Source organism: Pelmatolapia mariae, linkage group LG10_11 (genome assembly GCF_036321145.2).
Source record: "Pelmatolapia mariae isolate MD_Pm_ZW linkage group LG10_11, Pm_UMD_F_2, whole genome shotgun sequence".
NCBI lineage: Eukaryota > Metazoa > Chordata > Actinopteri > Cichliformes > Cichlidae > Pelmatolapia > Pelmatolapia mariae.
The window spans coordinates 13,550,789-13,575,685 of NC_086236.1; the positions used below are offsets into that span (position 1 = coordinate 13,550,789).

The 24,897-nt window shown below is 38.9% G+C and overlaps 1 protein-coding gene across 2 annotated transcripts in view; it reads right to left on the reverse strand.

The window, feature by feature from the left end:
• LOC134637613 (glucocorticoid receptor-like) overlaps positions 1–24,897 on the reverse strand; it is a 60,419-nt gene that overhangs the window by 10,132 nt on the left and 25,390 nt on the right. The window contains exons 3-6 of one of the 2 annotated variants that reach the window (XM_063488070.1): positions 12,799–12,968; positions 10,328–10,354; positions 6,104–6,220; positions 2,127–2,399 (exon numbers count right to left, since the gene is read on the reverse strand). In XM_063488070.1, the coding sequence (XP_063344140.1) occupies positions 2,127–2,399; positions 6,104–6,220; positions 10,328–10,354; positions 12,799–12,968 (587 nt within the window). The remainder of the gene's footprint in view (positions 1–2,126; positions 2,400–6,103; positions 6,221–10,327; positions 10,355–12,798; positions 12,969–24,897) is intronic. The other variant, XM_063488071.1, reaches the window with a different exon arrangement.

Here is a 24,897-nt window from a genome sequence, read left to right on the forward strand (position 1 = left end):
TTCAAAGATGCAACATCAAAAAGAGACACCAAATACTGTCTGTGATTTTTTTCTTTCTAGGACTGACGGTCTTCAAAACAAAGCAAGCTATGAGGTTATTACAAATGTGCTTATATGTAAGCACATATGATTGCATATGTTTCAGGTGATAGTCATCAGTTGTGCATACTTTTAAAACAGCATCGCAGAATATTTTCATGTTTTCATTTCAGAGAATACAGACATTAAAGACAAGCGGAAGAAATTGCTCAACTCTTTTATTAAAACTACCACACAACCAGCTAAGAAATACTAGAAATGGACCATGCAGTTAACTGGATATTTAAATTGAATTGCTGTTCAGTTGTTTCTGCTCTCAAAACAATAAACGTTGAACTGCACATTAAGTTCCTTCATTTTCTGTTTCCTTGAAATATGGCTCAGTTATGTGAGACACCCCCCCTCCTCCTTTTAGTGCTTCTCCTCTCGATCGACTTACCAGTTCTGGACATCACATACATAAGATTTAAAACCAGATTTTCTCTTCATTTTTTCCCTTGTCATATAAAGAGAAATTACAAAAAGAAAAGCCAATGTTATGGTTTTCTGGCAGGTTTCTCAGGAGCAGAAATACAGGCAACTCCTTGGACTGATTATCAAGTCATGTGCTTTCTTTTCTCATGAGTTGAAACTAGCACGAGTGGTTGGAGTTTCAAATTCATTTTGTTTCCATTTTTGTTTTGGTGGAATGGAAACGGCGTAGGAATAAAACCCAGCAATTATCGTATTTTCTTGACATTTAAACCATGAATTTAAGTTATATTGACAACAATAAAATGTAAGTATATCCATTTATGTGCTGAATCCTATGTTTTGGTGTAGTGTCTTGCTCCACTTAGAGCGAAAGAGTCCCCAAACATGGCAAAGAAAGTTTTTCCAATTCTCATTTTCCATGCATTTCAACATTCACAAATAAATAGTACAAAGATACATTCTACATGTGTGGATCTGAGATTATATCATGGACCGGTAGTTTTCTGTCAAACTGTATCTATAGTTACAAGCACATTCCCCTTGTTAATACACAAATTATTGTGTATAAGCTGCATTTTTAGCAGTGGCATATTTCCCTTTGGTATTAAGGGGTGCACACGTGTGTTCAGTACCACTGCAATGCACAAACTACATGTGCTGCTCTTGAGCTCTCGTGACAAGCTTCGAAAACAATGCAGTGATCCCCAAAATTTAAGAGTTAATGAGTTATTAACATCGGTCATGACCTTATACCTTGGAAGTGCTAGGCTTCTAAAAACTCTGGCCATGAGATACAATTACTCCTCCATCTGTAATTATGGATTCAGCCATTAAAAAGGTGACATGACATTGGTAACTAAACAACTGTTTTTTAAAAAAAAAAGGAACGAGGAAAGAGGAATCAAAAAAAATAATAATCAAAAATTTACCTTTTGTGCAGTGTGAAGTGAGATGCATCAAACACTTCCTTATTGGTCACCCTACCATTAAGATGACACCCAGTTGGCTACTGAACTGAGCCACAACTGCACTTTCGCTCGTTATCTGCTTTTTATGACAACACTCAGACAAATAAAGGCTGTGGTCTTAACCAGAAGAGCACTACTGGAGTATGTACTACTGAAACACTCGCAAACTACTCACCAGGTAGTAGCGAAACTGTGAGAAGTGCAATACAAACCATAATAAGAGAACATATGCCTTCAAAGTAAAAGTACTGCCTTTTGTGCTATTAGCAATCTACTTGCGACAATGTTTTCGGTATAGTGGCATATACTTCTTTGTGACCAATTTCATGTTAACCAGTGCTGGAAACTCGTCCCCCATTTTATTAAAATAACAACTGGAGGTAGCCACATTGTTGTTGGTCAGCCTATAGGCCTATATGACTAAGGCCTAAGTGGGGACGTACGACTGAGGCAACTTCCTTAACTGGCATCATGTGTTAAAAGAAATAGACAAGTGAAAGTGGATGTAGTTGTTTTTCATCATCGACTTGACCCATTAGTTCAATTTTCTAGATGGATTTACCACCAGTGATGGAGTCTGTTTGAGCAAGTCTGTGCATATAAACTAAACCAAAGGGAATCCATGGTAAAGAGCTTTTCTGTTACCTGGTAGTGACTTGGCCCACTTGACTGCAGAGACAACCTGCTGTCCCCCTAGCCTGTTGAGAGTAGACATGAGCCGTGATGAAGTATCTGGCAGTGTGCTGTCATAGCCCGAGTAGATGATCTCTGGTTCTATGGCCTTCAGTATGGACAGCATGGTCGGCACGAGTTGGGGCATGCTCCTGGGTACGACTGGAACAGGCATGTTGCTAATGGTGGGCTCTGATGCCCCAGCCCGGTGCACTTTCATCTTGATCAGCTTTTTGTTTTTCCTTGCTGTGAGGTGAGACATAGCAATAAAAGAGAGGTACAGAAAAAAAAATCAGAAGATGCTTCAATAAAATAAATTGTTCACAAGCATTGTGTTTTCTACAAATGTTTTGTGCAAGGTGCAATCAAAAAATTCAGCAATTCTATGCATAAAAAGCATAAACTCTACCCTCATTTTACCTCATTTCAGGCTGACTGGCTAATTTTGACCTTTCAAGGTCCATCTCCTTTCTAGGCACTGCTACTGTTTTTAGATAGCTTTCTGAAAATCCTTCACTGTGCAGCTCAAAGATCAGTTATGACTCCAAGAACAAATGGATTTTTTTCTTGGAAGAGTGTGCAGTGTCCAAGACTGAACATCATCTCAAGAGCCAAATATTTAGCTCAAATGGTCTCTGCTGTGGTACATGCCCTCTGTGCGCTCAGCTGCAATATGTAATAGGTAGTATTTTTGCCACATAAACACAATTTTTGCCACACCTGCAGTTCTTCTGCAGATGTCAGATTGGACTCTCTGGAACCTTGTCCTCACCACTAAAAAATCATGCAAGATAAAGGCTCGTGATTTTGACGAATTGGAGGAGACCCAATGGGTATTGCAGACATACTTCTAGGAACAACAGCATCTCTGGAAGAGATCCAGATATGCACAAGGAGCAAACCCTGGACCAAAGGGTTGCTTTTCCATGGGCTGGGCAATGGAACTAAAATTAAAACTAAAATGAAAACATATAGAGTCAGTGAAACTAGAACTATAAAAACAATTGAAATAAACTGATCTGACCAAATGATCTGGCTCTAGAAACACACAGAATACAAAAAAGTTACTTTGTGACATAAAGACAGGCTATTATGTCCTGAAGTGAATAATCAACTCAAAATTAGCTTTCACTGTTTTACTGCACAGTGTAATTAACCTAGAAAAATCAACATTGTAATGCATCCACGTACTGTATAAACACTTCTATATTCCCAGTTAACGCTAATAAGTTATTTAAGTTACACGCTTGCTTCACCCCACCTTACAACATGGATGAAGAAATTTCACTTTGAGTTTTAACAAACCAGTTAAAGATCAGGAGAGTGCCACATGCTGGTCTCTGCCCAGCAAATAGTTACAAAATCACAAAAATAATTCCATTTATGAGGACATATGACTTAACAGTGGATTTTTTTGTTGCTTTTTTTGTTTTGCAGCATCTCTCCACCAGTGTGACATCAGTGAAACAACAGAAATGGCAAATTGCTGTGTTTTTTGCCCACAACTGTACATTATCTAAGCCTCATTTGAACATTTTCTGCAACTAAATGTAGAAAACGTCAGACTTTGAGAGGTTACCATGAAAAAACATGTTTTTCCTACTCTACCTTTTTTAATTTCCTCTCTTGGTGTTTCTATGGCAACTAAGAGCCTTTCTGCTGGGAGTCTGTCTGCTGATGCGCTGACTTCCATCAAATCCCTCTCTCTGTCTTTGTTCCTCTCACTCTCTGTGTGCGAACCTACCTTCACCCTTGTGTGACCAAAACTGCACTTTTAACATGTAATCTCACTCAACGCTGATTCATACAAACTAGTAACAGCAATTTCATTCCCCTAAGGGAGCATCAAGCGGAAACAGCACAACAAGCAGGTTCTTGGTTATAAAGCTGTTGTTTTGTTTACAACCTGTTGCTTCCTATGTCCATCTTCCTTAATTAAGCTTGTCACAACCTAACTTTGCACTATGTCCTAAACATCCATTAGATCAAGTAGAAAAATGTGAAAGATCATCCGGTAATAGAAGTTTTGGAGGCTTGGACTTAGTAGTGAATTAAGCAGTGATCAGTGTGAACCATATAGAACCATAAAGGCCATATTAGCCATCAGGCTATATTTAATGTGTGTTTGTTTTTTTCCTTTGTTCTTCCTTTATTTTTATACTAAACCACTAATCTCATCTGTAATCTAAAATGTTCTTTACATAGTCAATAATCTGTCATTTCAATTTTAAAGCTAAAATAAAAGAGTGATAGTTTACCTATTTTTGGAGGAAATTTCTGTGTCATTGGATTTATAACAAATTCAAAGTAAGTGAAATAAACTACTGTGCAAAAGTTTCAAGCCACTCCAATTTATTTATATCTTGCTAGAAAATGGGAAATAAGTGCAGGAATCTATTGAAATGTGTGCAAACTTAACTGGAAAACCTGGATTTAAGGCAAAAATAGAGCCAATATATGGTTTAACCACCTTTACTCTTCACCACAGCTTTCTTGTAATTAAAGTACTCAAAGTTATTTGGATCCTGACTGCTTTTTTTCCCTTTCCACCAGGATCCACTGGTTCAATAATGTCAAGGACTGGTCTCTTCAGACCAATCCATGAGTGTTTCAGTTTGTGTTTTTCATTTTTTATATGCTTTTATTGTACTGGCAGTGTGCTTGGGATCGTTGCTGCACTAAAAAAATTTAGCTGTTGCTAATGAGATGCTTTGCAGATGGTATTGCATGGCTAATCAAAATCTGACGCTACTTCCCTGTGTTTACAATTCCATCAATTTTGACAACACTGGCTGAAATGCAGCCCCAAACCATGACAGATCCTCCACTACATTTTACAGATGGCTGTATATGCTCACTGTTGGGCCTCTCGTCTGACCTCCTCCATGCATACTGATGATAATTTGAACCAGAATTTAATTCAAATTTGTATTATTCAGTCGATAAGACTTATTGTCAAAGATTTTCTGTCCAGTTCTTGTGTAATTTGGCCTCAGTTTATCTCAGTTTTCTTTTCTATGATTTCCATTCCTTATGAATGATTTCATGGCAACCACTCTTTCACTGAGACCACACTGCTAGAATGCGCCTTTCTTATCTGTTGTTACAGCTCTGTATCACTGGCTTCCTTTTACTAAGTAATGTGATTGTTTGTTTTTGCAATCAGAGTTATATGTGCAAGCTCCTTATCCTGATTGGTGTTTCCACTTGGCTCATATTCAGTAGATCATCTGGGATTTGGACCAGAGACCTCTTGCGACCTTAGAGAGAATTATACTGCCTAGACCAGCGTTTCTTTAAATGAACCACTGCAAGTAGAACATGGACATCCAAGGAGAAAGTGTGACACTAAGTGAAATTAATACTTGAAGGGAAAATTAGGTTACTGGTACAATTAATTTCATTAAATGAACCAATTTGGATCAGTTTTTATTAATGATTGATTACAAATTGTGTGGGACATGAACTTTTTTCAGCTTCTGAAGTTGGGGCTTCCCGAAAAACTTTAAGAACCACTGCCCTAAACTAAAGCTGCTCACACTGAATCACAGCTGCCCCGAATGACAAATTGGCTGCACTTTGAAGCAGCTGCAGGGATTACTGCTGCAGTTTGGCTGTGGCACTGGTCTAGTCATGGTGGAAGCCAAGATGAAAGAAGAGCAGTCAATATTATAGGCTGAACATAAGCCAAGTGGAAGCACCAATCAGCAACAAGCCCTTGCACATACAGATGAGAGTCCAAGAACAGAGTAATTCACACTTTAAGAGAAGAACTGCAACATCCACCTTTGTGTGAATGATCCAATCAAATCCCTGCTGGAAATAAAACCAGCACAGGTACTTTACTTTACTTCACAATATTGCACATAAGACAAGATAAAGATGCCCAGTTTTTCATTAAAGCATTGAATGTTGGCTGGACTCATTTAAAGATGGGTCTGATCATTTACCTTCCAAGTTCATTCCAGCTTGAAGACATTTTCTGAAGCGGCAGGCTGGACAGTTCTTCCTGCGGATCTTATCAATGATGCAGTCATTTCTCCCTGCACACAGGTAGTTGTGCTGGCCTGTAAATAGAAGAAGGAGAAGAAGGAGGGGGAAAAGAAGACATTAGCTAGCAAAGAATGTTTGAGAAGGATTAGCACGAGCAATATCTATGACCACACTAATCACCTGTTGATTCTACAGTAAGCCTAACAGGCTTGTGGGATCCCTTTGGTGTTAACAGCTTCACTTCCACAACTATGCACTTAGACTAGACGGCAAAATCCACGCCATTGGTCTTTGAGAGTAACGCACAGTCCATATTATCAACATTCCTATTATGGAGCATGCACCAGATACTAAAACAGGTCCACATTTGATTATAGAGCATGGATACTTTTGATTTCTTAATAATCCTTTGTTACACAAGAAGGAACAGTTGATTTGTGACCACAATGAGGAAGTCATGTGAAGTCAATCACCACCTAGACTCCTTTTTTTTTTGGGGGGGGGGGGGGGGGGGGGATATTTGCTAGCAATAGTTTGTTGTTAAAGAATTATGAATGCATATATAATTCTATATTTTACAGATGTGCAAAACTATTCCTTGGTTGCACTGAAACTTCTTACTTGTTTAATGTTTGTAAATTCATTGAAGACATATTAAATGCTTTCATATTGTGGCAGTATGTCTTACAACAGAGCAACTTTGATTCTCTGAGATATCCAACCGAACCTTATTCTCAGCACTTTTCTATAAAGCACATTTTTGCCTGGTTGTCACCAATTCTCTTAGCTTTGTTATCTTTGGTTAAAATACTTTAATTACAATAGCTTATATTTTTTAAAATAAAAGATAATATTTAAATCCGGATATGCATGAATCTCAGAGATGATGACATGTCAAAGCACTAAGTTACTTTGTTTCTTGCGTGTTCTTTTTGCTGATTAAAATTTGCCCAAAAATGATCCTCATTGCAAGTGTACAGTGGAAGGACAAACATGTCTGAGGATGAATTTGGCATTTCGTACATTAACATTGCCTCTTGAACACTTTCAAGATCACAATCTGGAGCATTTTGTCAATATAATTGTCAGGTCTGTATTTTTTAGCTGTGAAAGGCTCCACTAAATCATTGGGCTGTTGCTCAATATTTTATGGGCTATGCTTGAAGATCTATTTTATGTCTCAGTTATGTAGTCTTGATGCAACAGCGTTTTTGTTCCAGTGCATATAACACTTATACGACAGGACCTGAGAAGTATCAGATTAACCACTTTCCTTCTAGCAACAGATATGCTTTTTATTTTTGTGATGACTATTCAGTAGATAACCTATGCTAGTTTAAAGTTTCACTGTGACACTTCTTTGAAATCAAAATGGGATGATTAACTAGAAGTGTCTTTGATTTTCCCCATATGAGTAACTAACCCAACCAAGAATTTCATATGAAGTGTTGGTGGCGTTTACTCTGAAAAACAGACCATGGGCAGTTATTTAGAAAAGTTGCAACTAATTGACATCTGCCGGAGCAAAGGATTCATAATTTTTTCACCACTTCCTTCAGTTACCAGTCACTGTCAATGGAAAGTCAGCACATTTCTATATTTCATTTCCACTGGCTTTACATAGAAGTGTGCTTTTCTCACAGTTGGAATTGTGTATCATTGTCCTCAATAAGACTGCTTAAACATAGGACACACTATAAAATGCACAAATCACAAATTAGAAGAGTTAAAAAAAAATATCAGGAATGCAGGCTACTTTTTCGACTTTTCGACTCACTGGATTTGTGCTGCAAAGCACCAAGCGTCAGACTATAGTCTGCTCCAGCTCTGCAACACAAAAACATGCCTCCTCTATCATTTGTGGTGTTCTTGTGAAAAATGCTAAGTTCATCCTATCTTATCAAACGAATATGTCCGTTCTGTGCGATTGAATTTCTACATTGTAGCTTACTTTGGCGGGGAACGGTGAAAAGCCTACTTATTAGTCACTCGTGTTATAATAGCATTACTCATTATGGTGTAATGGCTGTTCTACACATTATAACGAGTGGCAAAAGCAGAGGATTCAATAAATAGTCTTTTCATGTTACTGAAACTCATTATAATAGATGATACAACAAACTCTCCAGAAACCATTCATTTATTTTTGTATAGACCCACTGAAAACCTGCTGCATGATTGCAGAAAAACTTATTGACTGTATACAAAGTCACCAGCGTCAGTATTCCCCCTAGGGTGGAGGATGAACACTGATCTTTAAAATGTAATGCTTTTGATGCTTTTTGACCTAAAGGGCATTTAATTATACTGCTGGAGACATGTAATAAAATGGAAGAGCAATATTGCACAGTGCGTGACAACTTAAATTTCATGGGCACTTAAAAAGGAAAGGAACACTATAAATTTGAAAAGAAGCACTATATAAAAAGAATCATATTATTCAATTGACAACATAAAAAATAGTACGTGCCTTTCTTGCACATTTGACACATGTTTCAGGTCATAAAACAAATTTGAATATTAGATAAAGACAAGCAAAGTAAGTATAAAGTAAGTAAGTATAAAATGGTGCTTTTAAATGATGATTTCATTCATTAAAGGACAAAAAGCTATCTAAGCCTCCCTGTCCCTTTGTGAATAACTAATTGCCCCCTAAACTTAACAACTGGTTGTGCCACCATTGGCATCAAGAGCTCCAATCAAGTGTTTAACTGTCATTGAGCCTTTTACATTACTGTGGAGGAATTTTGGCCCACTCTTCTTTGTGGAATTGTTTTAATTCAGCCACACTGGAGGGGTTTCAAGCATGAATGACCTGTTTTAAGGTAATGCCAAATCATCTCAATCTGATTGAAATCCAGAGCCTTAACTAGGGCACATAAAAGTAAAGTGCTTTACATGGACCCTTAATGAAGCTCTGCTAACTCTGAGATTCCCTCTCTATTTACAAGTAACTTCTTTACAACAGTAGCATCCTGCTGGTCCACCAGTGGGCAGCTCATACTGTGAAGACTGAGCAGCAGGAAGGGTTTGGTTTGCATTAACAAGGAATGAACATGGCTGAAAATGATCGGTAAACAGTAAAATATGTTCACAGATATGATTGTACAAACAGGGATGCATACAGAAGCTACAATGATCCAGGCAGAAGCTGAAAAAGAACCGAAGCTTAAACAGAGTCATTTTTCCCTGTCTGACCAGCACATACACAGAGAAAATTAGCACAAAAAGCAGGGATCAGCGTTGCTATATTGCATATTACAGGTGGCTAAACTAATCCAGATGTCCACATAGAAATCATGATGAACGCGCTACGAAACCCAGTAATAATCATAATATTCCACAATAAAAATTGGTGGTGTGATGACAAGATTGGAGCTGCCTGTTGCAGCCATCGCTGATATCACAGAGAGTCATTGCAAACAACGGCGTAAACAGCCATCTGCGGTGTCAAAAGTGCCAACTGAATCCCACTGGTATTCTCCCTCCCTTATCTTGCCCTAATCTGCTAACAAGGGTCTGGCACGACCCATCAGCAGTGGTTGGTGAAGCCCGTAGCTGAGTTTGTAACCAATACTGGCATACAGGGTTAGTGGTTGGCACTGTGAACTCAGAGCCAGGAGGTCCTGAGCTTAAACGTGACCAGTGGAAGGGAATCCACTTTTTTGATTCTGTAAAGGTAAACCACCAAATTTTTTGTATTTCATAATTCGCTTCATAATTAACAGAAGGAAAAATGTAACTACAGAGGTTACAGAGGTAACTACAGGGGTGGCAGAGGTTTCATTTCTCATGTCAGATCTCAGGAAGTAATGTGGGTTAAGTGCTGAAAGAACAGACCTAACTGGAGACAGCATGTGATTGCGTTTAGATCTATCATCGTAGAGGAAGATAAGATGAGGGGCATTCCAGACAGAAAATGAAGGGTGCAAAAATCATTCACAGGCAATTTATGCTGATTTAAATTACCAAATCAGTACATTTGCATGCATTAACAGATAGTTGGCAGAACAGGCTATGCATGTTTCTAGGCAGATTGATCAGTGCTGAAAAAGTACAGGGGACATGGGCAAATCATGAATGCTAAAATTTCCATCATCGTCATCATCATCATCATCATAATAATAATAATCATTATTATTACTATCATTATTATTATTATTAAAAGTGTATTTATTTACCATCTGTGTTTTGTCGTGCTCTCCATCCTTCCCCATAGAGACAATGACCAGAGAAGGAAGAGGGGGAGAGAAAAACAAAAATGACATGTATGACTTTCTCATTGCTACTGTAGGCAGTTATTTTCAAAGTGAAATTGCACTTCATATCGAATGCTTGGCAGTTACACCAGCACTGCATAACAAATGCCGACATGCTGGATAACCGTTAATCATAATCTTAGTATACCATAGAAGTAAATATCGTAGATATCAGGATATAATTCAGCGCATACCAAGGGTTCTTGTTTACAGTTTCAGTCTATCTGTATCAGTTTGTCTAATACTTTTTTTCTTTTCTATGTTGGAGACTGCGAAATGTTTCTATAATAAATTCCATTAAAAACCGGCCCTGTTTTAATCCTTAACTGCTGCAGAAGTCAAATAATCCATCTACACCGTGTCCCCAAATATTCAGAGTAATGATTTCCCTAAAGCAAGTCTGATCGCGAGGTATTCTTTCACCAGCAACGCATAGAAATGAAAGAAAAGGACAGGGCTATGTTAACTGATACCTGAAATTAAGCGAGTCATTTCTGTGCATCTTCAGTAAGTTTGGTCAATGATAAATAGAAGTTGATGTCTTAGGGTTAGGGTTAGTGGCTAATAATGACTTAAAATACACCTCAGAAAACCCTATCTAAGCAACCTGTAACACATCTGCAGAGGCCGCTTTTTTCGAAAGAAAGGGAATGGAAAGAGAGAAGAGAAACTCAGGGAGGAATGCATGACAGTAAAAGCCTTTAATGCAAAATACGGTTTGTCAAATGCATTCTTGCCCTTCCCTCCAAAGCATTCTGACACACAAACCATTTAGAGATAAATATGCACATTGAAGTATATATGTAGCTAACCTTTTCTTACTTGTTTGTGCACATATTACATAGGTCTATGTAACCACTGTGATTCAACAAAAATATAATCAAATCAAATCAAATACCTTGCCTGTGACAAGAACCAAGTACCCCATTAGAAGATAGACTCACTGGACTTTTTATTAGGTACACCTGCTCAACTGCTTGTTAACACAGATATGTACACAGCCAGTTGCATGGCAGCAACTGAGCGGGAATAAAGGTGACATAAGTGACTTTGAATGCAACATGGTTGTTGGTGCCAGACAGGCTGGTCTGAGTATTCTGAGCTGAGATTTTCCCACAGAACCATCTCTGGGGCTACAGAAAATGGTCCAATAAAGAGAAAATATCTAATGAGTGGCAAGTCTCTAGAATGCCCTGGCATTCTCTGGGTATTTTTGCCAGAGGTCAGAGAAATGGCCACCCTGCTTTGAGCTGCTAGGAAACCAACAATAACTTGTTCCAATCAAGATATGGTGAAGAGTATCTCCGAACGCACAGCATGTCAAACTCTGATGCAGATGAACTACAGCAGCAGAAGAGCACATAGGGTCCCACTCCTGCCAGCTAAGAATGGGAAACTAAAGCTACAAATTCACATGGATTCAACAAAATTGGACAACTGAAAACATTTGAAAACAACAGGGTCAGAATTTAGTGTAAACAACATGAAAGCATGGATCCCTTCTGCCTTGTATAAAAGCGGTCAGGCTGGTGGTGGTGTTGTAACAGTGTGGGGGATACTTTCTTGGCACATTTTTGGTCCCTTCACACCAACTGAGCATTGCTTAAACGCCTCAGCCTCGCAAAGCTTGAATAATCCCAAGCACATTTTTCTTTAATAAAAATGAATTCACTGTACTCAAATAACCTCGACAGTCCAGCAGATCACTATTGGCCTGTGGTGGAACCGGAGAGTCATGTCAGCCAACAAATCTGCAGAGACTGTGTGATGCTAACAGGTCATGTACTGAAATCTCTGAGGAATGTTTCCAGCACCTTTCTGAATCGATGCCATGAACAATTAGGGCAAAAGGGGGTCTAAACCAGTATGGTAAGGTGTACCTAATAAATTGGCTAGAGAGCGTGGCCACTTTATTGGAAAGCTGGAAAAGAAAATAGAAAGATGATATTTCTGGATTACGGCCTTTCCTCTGCACGCTTTTGTTTTGTTGGTAATTAAAACCAGTGGTTAGCAGTCCCTGCTTTGAGGCATAACAAACAGGAAGGGGAATAAAAGAGGTGGAGAAATACAAGTAATGTACTAAACCCACAAACAATTGAAGACATAAGATCTCACCATGCACTCTACTATTTAACTGTGACCCTGAACTTGGAGAAATCATTAAATTTTCTTCTTCAGGACAGAGCAGAGATGTGCAGAAGCATCAAGAGCCGTAGTGTAATGGGAGAAAAACTGTAATAAATACTAACAATTTAGTGCATATGTATATAAGCATATGTAATTTAAACATCCATAGTACCATCATTCAAAGTAAAACTGAATTTCCAGCATTAATGAGGAGTGTGCCGTGTCTGAGTGATTGAGGCAGTGGGTGCAGATTGCGGGAGACCAACCTTCAACGGCTCTCTTGAAGAAAACCTTGCAGCTGCCACATGTTACAACCCCGTAATGGCATCCAGAGGCCTCATCTGAGCACACCAAACAGATCTTATGAGTCTGCCCGCTGGTCTTGGATTGGGCAGGTACCACAGAGCTGCTGATCTCTCCTTCTCTGGGTGATGAACTGTAATATGTAGAGAGAGGAAAGAGGGGGAAAACATGTGTCAAGAATGCTGATTTGCAGCATGGAAATATCATGTGTAGGGTGACTCATTCACACCACCTTTGAATGAGCCCAAATTTAGTCATGCAATTTTCTGAAAATGGATCCCAAATATACATATTACTACAGAGACACAACAAATAAACACTGGCCACTGCTAGAACTGAACATTATCCTATTTGCTAATAGGCCTGTGGCAGTCAACTTGTATCATGAACCGACTCAAATCTTAGGGTGATAAAAAAATGCATCCCTCATCGGAATTCAAACCCTCGTAGTGTTTGCAGTGTTTTCCCCAGGTTGACACAACCCAGTGATGAGCCAGATGTCTTTTCATTAATGAATGCTTAAAGTGAAAAACAAATCAACTGTAAGCCAAATCCAATGACGCCTATCACTAACAGCTTCTCTGTGCGGTATCTAGGCTCTAAATCTCAGTCCAATCTTCTAAGTTTGTTACAATACAAAGTAAAGAACTGAATAAACTTCTTGAGAAATGTAATCACACACAGTCATACACGTTGTTATTTCCAACTGAGAGATTTACACACATGGAGTGCACTGTGAGGCTTAACTAGTCACTAAGACCAACTTGACAGCTGCACTGCAAGTCAAGTGGCAGGATGCAAACCAAGAATACATTACGTCTGCTGTGTTCGACTGACACTGCTGTGTAATCCATCACAGGAATTTGACCGCATTAAAGGGCTTAAATCTTTCCCCTGTTGTTTGTTTTGGTAGCACACTAGTTGGAATGTATATGGGGATTATGTAATAGGATTAGCTTGCTAAGCCTGACAATGACTTTGCGTTCAGGTCTATAGATATCTTGGCTCCAGTGCTGATACAACATCACTTCTCAACTAAGGCTTCAAGTGTTTTGCTGTCCATTTTCTCCACATGTTCAATCAGAACGGGAAAGTACAGTGGATTACATTAACTGGAACTCTGAATCCACCTCACAGATCAGCAGCACTGCTATCTAAAAAAGCATGACCCAAATTCACAGGGCCTGGTTTCTCATGGTCACTGGAAAGACGACACTTGCTTATGTAAATTGGACCGCAACCAAGGGGAGTAGCGTTGATGGATCTTGGAAGACACCTTAAGCTAAGATGTCTATTCATATCTATGGTGAGCTAGTCAAGATGACTCCAATGCAGCCAAGTTCGAATGGTATCTGGATTCAGAATGCAGTCCCAGCTTAACTTCTGATCCCCATCTGAGCAAAGTATGCAATCACAAAACACAGAACACTTTTTCACAAGTACTGTTCCACTGCACCACAAAAATAAATGCACCTCTGTTAAATATGCATACCTCAATTTCAGACCTAGTTTTCTGCATCTCTATAACCTCAGTGACTAAGTATGGTTCATTGTGAAACTTAACAAACCCACAAATTGAAACTATTAGGAGTTTCAGCTAGAAGTACAGTAATCTGCTTCAATAGTCTAATCAAATTTGGCACCTATAGGTCACATGCAGACAATGTATATAGAAAACAGTCCTTTCCTCCTTATTGTTCAGTTGATCCTGTACGTAGTCCAAATATTAGGACACACCACTGATCCTGATGCAAGATGGGATTACTTATAAGGATTTTTATAATAACTGAATGACTGCTAATTTTAATTACATGATATGTCAATTAAAAGGCTATTGTCATTACATAGCCAAAATATCGATATGCTAGTGTGTGTGCTACATTTGGATGCTTCCTTGTCACAAAGGATCTGTCAGAGTTTTATACAAATATACTGATGGGCAATTGTTTTTCATTTCTGCTAGTCATAAAGTCATGTTTTCACAGGGCTCGATGCGGTCCTTTCACAGGACTTTTTAAATGAGTTGTTTTAACAATGAGGATCATACCAAAAACAAACATCTATGCTATTTGTTCATCATCAACATGGCAAACAACTGCACTCTTGGTGTCACAGCTTTTCAAATCTGAAGTCATTAGGTAAATCATTTCCAGCAGTCTATAAAATTTGCTTTCGCAAATGTGGAATTTCCCCAACACGCCCATTTGGGATGCTACAATAAAAAGTCAAGCAGACCTTAAAAGAGTTAAAATCCCAAGCATTTCAGTGGACACAAACCCCTTTATTTCTTTTTGTCTGAGACATCTGGTTTGAACAGATGCAGATTAATTTGCAACCTGATGCGTTCAAGTGAAAACACAAACTTAGATCTTTATTGTTATAGCATAATAAAATTAATTATGACAGCACAGTGGCATGATGGTTAGCACTGTTGCCTCTCCAGGTACTCTGGCTTCCTCTCACAGTCCAAAGACATCCAGTTAGTAGGGTTAAGTTAACTGGTGAATCTAAATTGCACATAGGTTTGAATATGAGTGTAAATGGTTTGTCTGTCTCTCTGTGTTAGCCCTGAAGCAGACTAGCAACCTGTCCAGGGTGTACCCTGCCTCTCATCCTATGGTCGTCGCTTCTAAGGATAAACAGAAGAGAATAGATGGATGGAAATCAAATCAACTTTCAATGTGTTTAAACTTTATTTGCCACACTGGAACTCTGTGAATGTTGGCAAATGCTCCTGCTATGTGCTCATCTTTCTGGTGCTCTCATTACTCGTCTACTTAAAGGAGCAACTGATGAAACTGTGGACACTTATTATGGGGCAGTGCTTGATCTGTAAATATCTGGACTTCTAGGAGACCACCTGAGACCAATCATCCGATTTGAACAAATGTAAACACAGAAGTTTAGAAAGACTGGCAAATGCAGGCATCTCATCCTCGTCCCTCTGCAGCTGAAGTGGATTAACTGAATGAAGGCAATGTGTCTGTTTAGATTTTCAGCCATCTCACAGTTGTAGTTGATCTTATTAAAACTGAAGAAGTCTCTTGGATGAAGGCAAAACGTCATCTTCTCTTAAGCTCCTAAGACTATGCTATGGTGTGTCCTGTGCATGAAGACAATGAAGCAGAGTTAATTTCAATGACCAATAATTGTCATTATAGTTTTTCATCAACAACCTTTTTTTTCTGAAGAAAATGGGATAATAACTGACAAAAAACTTATGCACAGGGGGAATAAGTTGTCTTGTCTGTAGAGACAAGATCCAATTAGAAGTGAAGTAAGGTTAGATGCGCGCATTTGATCTGGCACTGGCAAATAATACAGCTAGCTTTCATGCTCCCTGTTTGTCATGAAAATGTGACAAAATATCAACCGCTTGGGAAGAAGAGGGCAGTAGACATATGGACACATTTTGTATTTGATATCACTGAAAAGGAGATGCTTTGAAAACCGTATGGAGCAACCCTCATGATCAACTTTTACACTTTTTATTTTGGGTCAACTGAATAAATCTCATATTGAGTCTACTATAATGTTATAATATTTAATCAACTTAAGCTAGATTAAAAATAAAAGAATTTAGATGCCTAAATTATGGCTAAGACTAAAACAAAATTTCCTGTCAAAATTAACACAACTGCAATGTAGAGTAGCTATATATATATTTTTTTAAATTATCTTATCACTTCTTTTATTCTCATTTTTAATGTTTAAAAGTTCAGTAAACAACAACAGTACAACAACAACAAAAAAATGTCACATGCTACAATTTTCTATTCTGGTCTGTTACGGCATGACTAAACTGCTGGTAATGTAAAATGACCACAGGGTGGTGTTTGGATTAAAGATTTATAACCCCCCACCCCTACTTGCGAGCCATTTCATATGCTCCTCCCACTGCTGAGACATCAAGTGTGGCTCTGAGCCATGTAGCACAGAGTCAAGCCTCATTAGGAATGCATACTGGGCTAGAGCACAGCAGACGTGCACACAGTCGATCGTTCTCTGATGCACACACTCACACGGGCAACAGGGTTTGTATGCACTGACAAACAAGCCAACTCCGTACAGTGATTAAGACACAAAGTGCCAAATGTACACATGCAGAAAAGAGAAGTGTATTAACCCACCTACACACCTACGTACGCATTAACCAATACTTTCCAGTGGGGGGGTTTGAGCAAAAGGCACGAATAAACACAAAAAGCAGGTTGCAGTTCATGGCCCTTTGCTGCTCTTTCATCACCCACACTGCCTTTGGAGTGTGTTTGTGTATTTGTGATTTACTGCACGGACTTTGCTGTATCAGTCTAGAACCTGGTCTTAAAAGGCAAATGAAGGAAAGTAAAGGCTGGACCATGATGACAGTGATTTCCCACACCCTTTTACTTCTACCTACAAACATCGCTTTCACTGCATGTGTTTGTGTTTGAACACATGCTAAGAAAGAGTATGTTTCTAAAAATAGCATATGGTGTTCATTGTAAATTACATTCCATTAAAATGGATCCTGATTTATAACTAATCGCAATAACGTGTTATTTAATGGACACCAGTAAAAATTATATTATGTGATATAGCAGTAGAAGACATAGAGCAGCATGGACGACAGTCTTAAATAAATAAATTGCCCGTAGCAGCCATGAAGAGACTGTGTGAACTGAGCTGACCTGATCTGTCACTGGGGAATCATATAGCAGTAACTACAGTGGGAACTGATATACAGTAAGCCTAGTTTTTCCATTCAGATCAAAGCTTTTTTAGGCTAATGTGTGGGAGCAGAAAGTAGAGGTGCCCATGGGAGGGATGTAGAAAATAAGAGCATTCACAGTATTGGATACTGACACATACTGAAAATGACTGTAGCTGCTCCATTCGATAAAACGTCAACATTTTTATGTGGAATTTTCAACTTACAAGCAAAAAATTAAAAGCTGTTTGGACACTGATTTATGATTTTAACTGAGAATTTTCAGGTTTATTTTAGATATATTTGATTGTAAATATGTAATTTTTATGAATGATATTTGCAAAACAAAACAAAACAAAACAACAAATGCTGCAAATAATTCTTGACACGGAGCAGTTTCAAATTTGAAATCTGTTGTGTAACAAAAGCCCTGGGCTCTGAAAAAAAAAAGGAAGTCTGACAGTTTTACATAAGATGGCATTTTAAGTTAGTGATAGCATGCAAGGAAAAGTAGCCTGCATCCCTGCTCTAGCAAATATTAGTCAGTGTAGTAAAATATAAAAACAATAAGTCTGTTCTCCATTTTTTTAAGCCATTGTGTAATTTTACCGTTTTACTGTAGTCTTCCTTTGCTGCCTCTTGCTACTCTCACTTCCTCACTCTCATCACATCCGTCTCTCACTAACTCTCTCTTCCTTTCTCACTGCTCACCCCCCTCACTCCCCCTCATTTTCCAAGTTATATAATATTCGCATTACGGCTGCTGGGGCAGACGCCCTCCAACCCCACCCCAGCCCGGCCTCTCAGCCAATCCAGTGTCACTACTTGCAGGGAGCATGGAGGAGGTCAGGCGAGTCATGGGATTATCCATCTCACCTACCCGGGAACGGGAATACATGGCGTATGTGTGTGTGTTTTCAGTTTGTGTTGCTAATAGGAACCTGTGTGGGTTTGTTGATCTGGTCTTCAAATTACTTAAGCAGAGCCTTTGGTTGCCAGAGAGGAGCGGGGTTATAAAGCTACCCTTGTTTCAAAAATTGTCATGTGATTGTGTCATGGCTCCCTCTTTTCTTCTCCCTTCTTCCTCTTGCTAAACAACACTCACCCACCAACTCTGCCATCCTCGCATGTGAATGTCTAAATCTCCTACGCACGGCTGTCATTTCAATCATCATTTCATAGCATCAGTCACTTCTTCCCCAACCTAAAACTTGAACAATTGTTCACGACTATCCTCACAAAGTATTTTCAAAGTATCTTTGAAGCAAACATCAAACAGGTGTGAGACTCAATAGAAAAAAATGAAAGCATGACGGTTTCTTCAAATGTTGCATTTATGCTTCCCTGAAAAAGTCTTTGTGCCATGCAGTCTGTGACTGCAGCCTGTAAGAAGGAAAGTGTACTCAAATCTGTTGCTGGCATCCCTTCTCACCTTTATGCAAGGAGTGCTGGACTATAGTCCCCTTAATTTGATAATACTAGAGAATGCGTAAATATCAAGCGTAAATTATGTCTCAACTACTATGACATGAACATAACTTCAAAAAATCCTACTCAACAAATTGTCCACCAGCTCTTTTTGAGGATGGTTTTAAAATGAAGTTCAAAAAGATAGCACACAAGTGAAAGCACAAATAAGTACCTCAGCCTAACAGTTTGACTTCCTCTCACACGTAGCAACAGTTTGTGCCATGCCATTGCTACCGCGTCTTCTCCTTCTCCTTCCCTCAATGCTGCTATGCTCAAATATACACCAGACACAGATGCCCACAAAGAATCATTAGCAAAGTGGACACAAAGACATCTCATTAGCACTCATTTCCACTGTGGCAGGCAGTGAACTGGGGAATTTTTAGAACTAAATGAGTTACTTCAATCTGTTCTGTCGCCTCTTTTCATCAGGAATTAGTGGAATTTATTCCTTCAACTTGCACTGTGTAGTCAGGGTTGCTCAGTAGTGAAGTAAACACAATGCAAAGCGCTGCACAGCAATCATCTTAATGTTATGATTAAGCATAACATTACATTAGGAAGTAGTTCTTTTTAGAAGCAAGAGAAAAAGAGAATTACAAGAGAAGAAAATTAAAGCAGTGAATGACCTGATTCAGAGCTGCTGCAAAGTAGTTTAGCTTTAAAGGTTTTTCTCTCTCAGTAACTTTGTGTTTTGGATTTTCTAAGGCTTTGGGGATTTATGATATGCTGTTGTGTTGTGAAAACAAATAACTAGACTATCTAAAAAGTGTTTATGAAACACAATATGGAATATTCAACATTATACCTACACTTTATTAGGAAGACCTGTCCAGCTGCCCTGATGTCTGTTCAGCCAATCACATGGCAGCAATCTATTGCATTTATCCATGTAGAAACAGTCAGGACAACCTTCTGAAGTTCAAAACAAGTTTCGCAATTAGGATTAAAGGTGATTTCAGTGGCATGGTTGTTGATGCCAGATGGGCTAGTCTGAGTATTTAAGAAACTGCCGAATCTGCTGGGATTTTCCCACGCAGCTATCTCTAGAGTTTACTGAGAATGGTCCATCAAAGATAAAACATTCAGTGGGCGGCAGTTTACTGGGGCAAAAATGTCCTGTTGATGCCAGAGCAGAATAGCCAGACTGCCTTGAGCTGATAGGAATGCAATAGTTATTTAAACCAAGGTGTGCAGAAGAGCATCTCTGAAAGCTTCATCAAAACTTGAAGCAGATGGGCTACAGCAGCAGAAAGCCACAAAAGTACCATTCCAGTCAGGTAAGAACAAGGGACTGAGGCTACAATTCACAGAGGCTTAACAAAATTGGACAACAGAAGATTAGAAAAATGTTGCCTGGCCTGATGAGTCTCACTTTCTGCTGCCACATTTTGTTTGTTTGAATTGCAGGGTCAGAAATTGGCTTAAAAATATGAAAGCATGGATCCTTCCTGCCTTGTATTACTAGCTGAGACTGCTGCTAGTGGTGTAATGGTATGGGGGGATATTTTCTTGGCACACTTTGGGTCCCTTAGTACCAAATGAGCATTGTTTATACCACAACACCACAGCCTGACCACATCTGTCCCTTTACGACCACAGTGTACCCGTCTTACAATGGCTACAGGATAATGCACCATGTCACAAATCTCAAATAATCTTAAACTGGTTTCTTGATGACAATGAGTTCACTGCACTCAAACGACCTTTGTAGTCACTAGATCCCAATCTAGCAGTGCACCTTTGGGATGTGGTAGAACAGGAAATTCACATCATGAATGTGCAGCTGACAAGTCTGCAGCAACTGTGTGATACTATCATGTCAATATGGGTCTTTCCAGCACTTTGTTGAAGCAATGCCATGAAGAATTAAAGCAGTTCTGAGCATGAACGAGGAACCCACTAACAATTTGTAACTAATATAATGACCTGTGAGTGTATAATGACATTAACAGCTTACACGCTTTAATATTTTAGGGACAAAAGATGTAAACAACAACCAAAAATAAAAAACAAAAACAAAGAAGAGATGGGGTGGGTAGGGTGGAGTAGGACAGTTGGTTGGGGAAGAGCTAATACTTGTTTATTTAACATATTTAGCTTAGTTGAGTTGATTTTGAGACACTGTAGGCCAGTATTCCATTTGTAATGTGAACTCTTATAAGGGCATTTCTTTCCTTGTTTCTGCTAATCCCCCCATCACAGCAATTAATCCCTGCTATTCTTTTCACCATTTCTCTTGTACTTTATCATTTACAGTAATGATGTCGTGCATGTCATTACTAAGATCCAGACAGACAGACAGATGGCAGAGAGCGTGCAGCATCACCAAAACTACCCCGCAGGAGTCTCGTCTCTGTGCCCCACTTCAGTTACACAGTCAGCAAAGACAAGCGCATGTGCGTAGGCAGACGAAGCCAGGAAGGAACAAATCAAAGCTACAGTAAGAGTCAAACTGCAAAGTGTGTTAACAGTAAGGCCCTTCTCCACTTTGATGTACAAGATAATTTGCAGAACAGAGGAGAGCAGTTAACCAAGAGACAAAACTTCTACTGTTTCTCTCTGAGAAGGGCATGGTTTAGGCTAGATGAGGTCACGTGCTAAATCCCTGGAGAGAAGTTATGCTGTATTGGAATGTGGAGCTTTACAGGAAATTGGGCCACATGGTGTCGACCACAGGGAGCAAAATGAAGGGCAATGGCACAATCTTGCAAGTTTATTCCAGTGTGAGATACAGATGATCTACTTTTTCAGACCGGTAGCATGTTACATTTTTATAAGTATATACGCATATTTCCAAATAGAGTGTGTCATTTGAATACAACAGGTAGCTTTTAATAGATGATTTTTTTATACAATAAAGCCTGGGAGCAGCTACACAATTACATTTAAAAAAGAAAAATTAATAATTTGCTATTTAACATATACAACTGCGAAAGAATGGAATATTTCAAGTACAACCACGCACATGTCACTCTTTTTTCCTACAACCCTGTTTTACTTTACTACATTTCAAAATATTATACACTTCTTTACAAAGCAGTATAAATTGATTCTGCAAAACAACACAAAAAGAACTTGTCATCACTGATTAAAAATCACAAATAGTCAATTTGTTGCTAATTTGTTATTTAACCTCCTAGGACCTGGCGTCCACACATGTGGACATCACATTTTGGGTTATTTAGACCAAAATACTCAATTTTGCTCTACAAGGGTCTGATATCCACTTACGAGGACATTATACTGCTACTGTTCTATCAAAATTTTAAATGAATATCCTCATATGTGGCTCTCATTGTTCTTAGAAACAAAAATTAGGTAAAAAAAAAAAATCTGGTAATTCTTTGTTTTTACATTCATCAGGTCCCAATCAGCCCAAATATCAAAGAGAAATTAAAAATGCATGCCGTGGAAGAGTCCGGGTCTTAGGAGGTTAAAGGAGACAAAATGTCAAAATTTAAATAAAACAGATTTTCTAGTCATCACATCTAAGATTTTCTCACTTTTACCGATGCCATAAAGCCAAACACTGTGCTCTAAAACCTCACAGTGGAACAAATGCTCAACATTTTTTTTTCCCAGCACGTCTTTGGCCAAAAGCTGATTAATAAAATAAAGAAGATGACAGGATGATTCTAACACCAGTGCAATAAATCCTGTGTGCTGCGCTGCCTTATCACAATACAAGCGTGTGTGTGTGTGTGTGTGTGTGTGTGTGTGTGTGTGTGTGTGTGTGTGTGTGTGTGTGTGTGTGTGTGTGCAGAGAACCTCCAATTGCTCCCTGCAGATTCGATTTACCGCTGACACATTGTGTGTCTTAAATCAGATAGATGGCCAAGGCCTCAGGGTGCACAGCATTTCCCCTTGTCCTCTTATGTAATTAGCCTTCATTTAGGACTTTAATGCTTCGGCCTCAGAAGAAAGTCTCCTCTCTCCTTTCATGCACTTTTTCCTCTTTCTCTCTCACAACAGCATTTTGACAGGAAAGACACTTTTCCTCTCACCAACTCATGACTAATTACCATAAATGTCATCATTACCACCATTTTTAACATTATGTCAGAAATATTGTACTGCTGACTAAAAAGTATTGAAAGGGTAGCAGAAAGTATTTCCTTATCATGCTGCTTTTCTTTTTATAACATATGCAATGTTAAGCAAGCAGCAGTTACCTAACAGAGTCTTTATGCTAAATAAATATTTATCATGGCATAAACATGTAAAGGACTGTACAGTGATGTAAACATCCGACTGCTTAAGCGAACTGGAAAAAATGATAATGCTGGAATAAGAAGCTCAAACACGTGCTTTCTCAGAATATAACATTGCTTTTTTTTATTATGAAGAAAGAATTAGTGAAGTAAGCAGGAGATTAAAACATATTCCAAGATGACAACGCCAGGATTCATCAGACTCACACTGAGAAAGAGTGGTTCAGGGAGCATGAGACATCATTTTCTTTCTGTCTTTGTCTCTTTGTTTTCCCAATATGTTATTAAAAAACACAATACTAAACAGAGACAAAGAACTGGCAAGAAACAAGAAAGGAAACAAAAGAAAAAGAAAAAAAAAATACAGATTTGTATATTTCATATTTCATTAAGGTTAGTATATGTGTGTGTTGCATGTCGAAGAACTTGCAGTTATGTGGCTACGCGAGGCTCTATTCAATAAAATAATAATAAAAGAAGAAGAGATTAAGGCAAACATAAATGAATGAATGGAAAAGATGCCTCTGCAGTGTAGTAGTTTACACATTTGCTTGGCAAGTAAAAGGTTGCTGATTTGGTTTCAGCCAGAGAAACAAAACCCCTGGCGTCTGGTGTAGAAATCTCCCAGATCATCTATGCAGAACTATCTGCTGCAGTGACCCCTTGTTACAAGGAAGTAACTGTAAGTAACCTTCTTCATGTCTAATTATAGTACAGAACATGTAAATAGTAAAGAAAGGTACTGGGGCAGGAGCTGGAAAACTACATGGCAAAGCTTAGAGCTTTGGACACCAGGGATAGATCAGGACAAAACTTTTCAGAAGCACACTCATGGTGGTTCAGGAGGGGTGTCAATACTGGTCAGGTCACAAGTGTTTTGTTCATTTTCACACATGGACTGGCAACCACAGAGTCCAGACCTTAACCCACTGTGAATCTCTAGGATGTGTTGGAGAAGGCTTTATGCAGCGGTCTGACTCTCCCATCATCAATACAAGATTTCAAAGACAAATGAATTCTACTCTGCAACACTGCGTAAGAATAGAAGCAACCATAACCTTAGCATCAAAAGTAAAAGTGGCCCAATGAAATACTAGACTGTGAGACTTATTTTTGGCCCGGCAGTGTAAATGCAGGAGAAGCTGAAACGCCGGTATCGCCTCAGTGTCTGTCCTGACACACCGCATGAAAAAAGGTTTATGTTTCTAAAGTCATAGACAGAGATGGCAGTAAGAATACTGACTGATTCGTCTTTGATTTATATATCATTACCTGCTAACAAGCAAAAAGTGCTGAGATTGACAATTTAAAGGAAGCACGGCAGGGAAAGAGATCATTTTCCCTGACGTTTATCTTGGCTGAGATTATTTAGGTTCACCAACTTGTTGGTTAACTTTATTATCAGTTAGATCAATTTCTGAGGTCTGAGGGGGAAAAAAAGGAAACATGCATGCAGTCTTACTAGAGGCCAGGCCAGAGAAAATGTCTCCAGCTACATTGGAAGCATTAGCAGAGAAGAGTGGTGATGGCTTTGGCTGACTAATAGAGGGTTACATTTACATACGCCCACCTCTGTCTGCAAAAAGATTAATGAAGTTGGTAGATGCAAAGTGAAATCTGTCGATGTAAAGTGAGAAAACTATGGGAGCACAGAAGCAGGGCAGTAAGAGTTTGCTTGCACGGGGGGG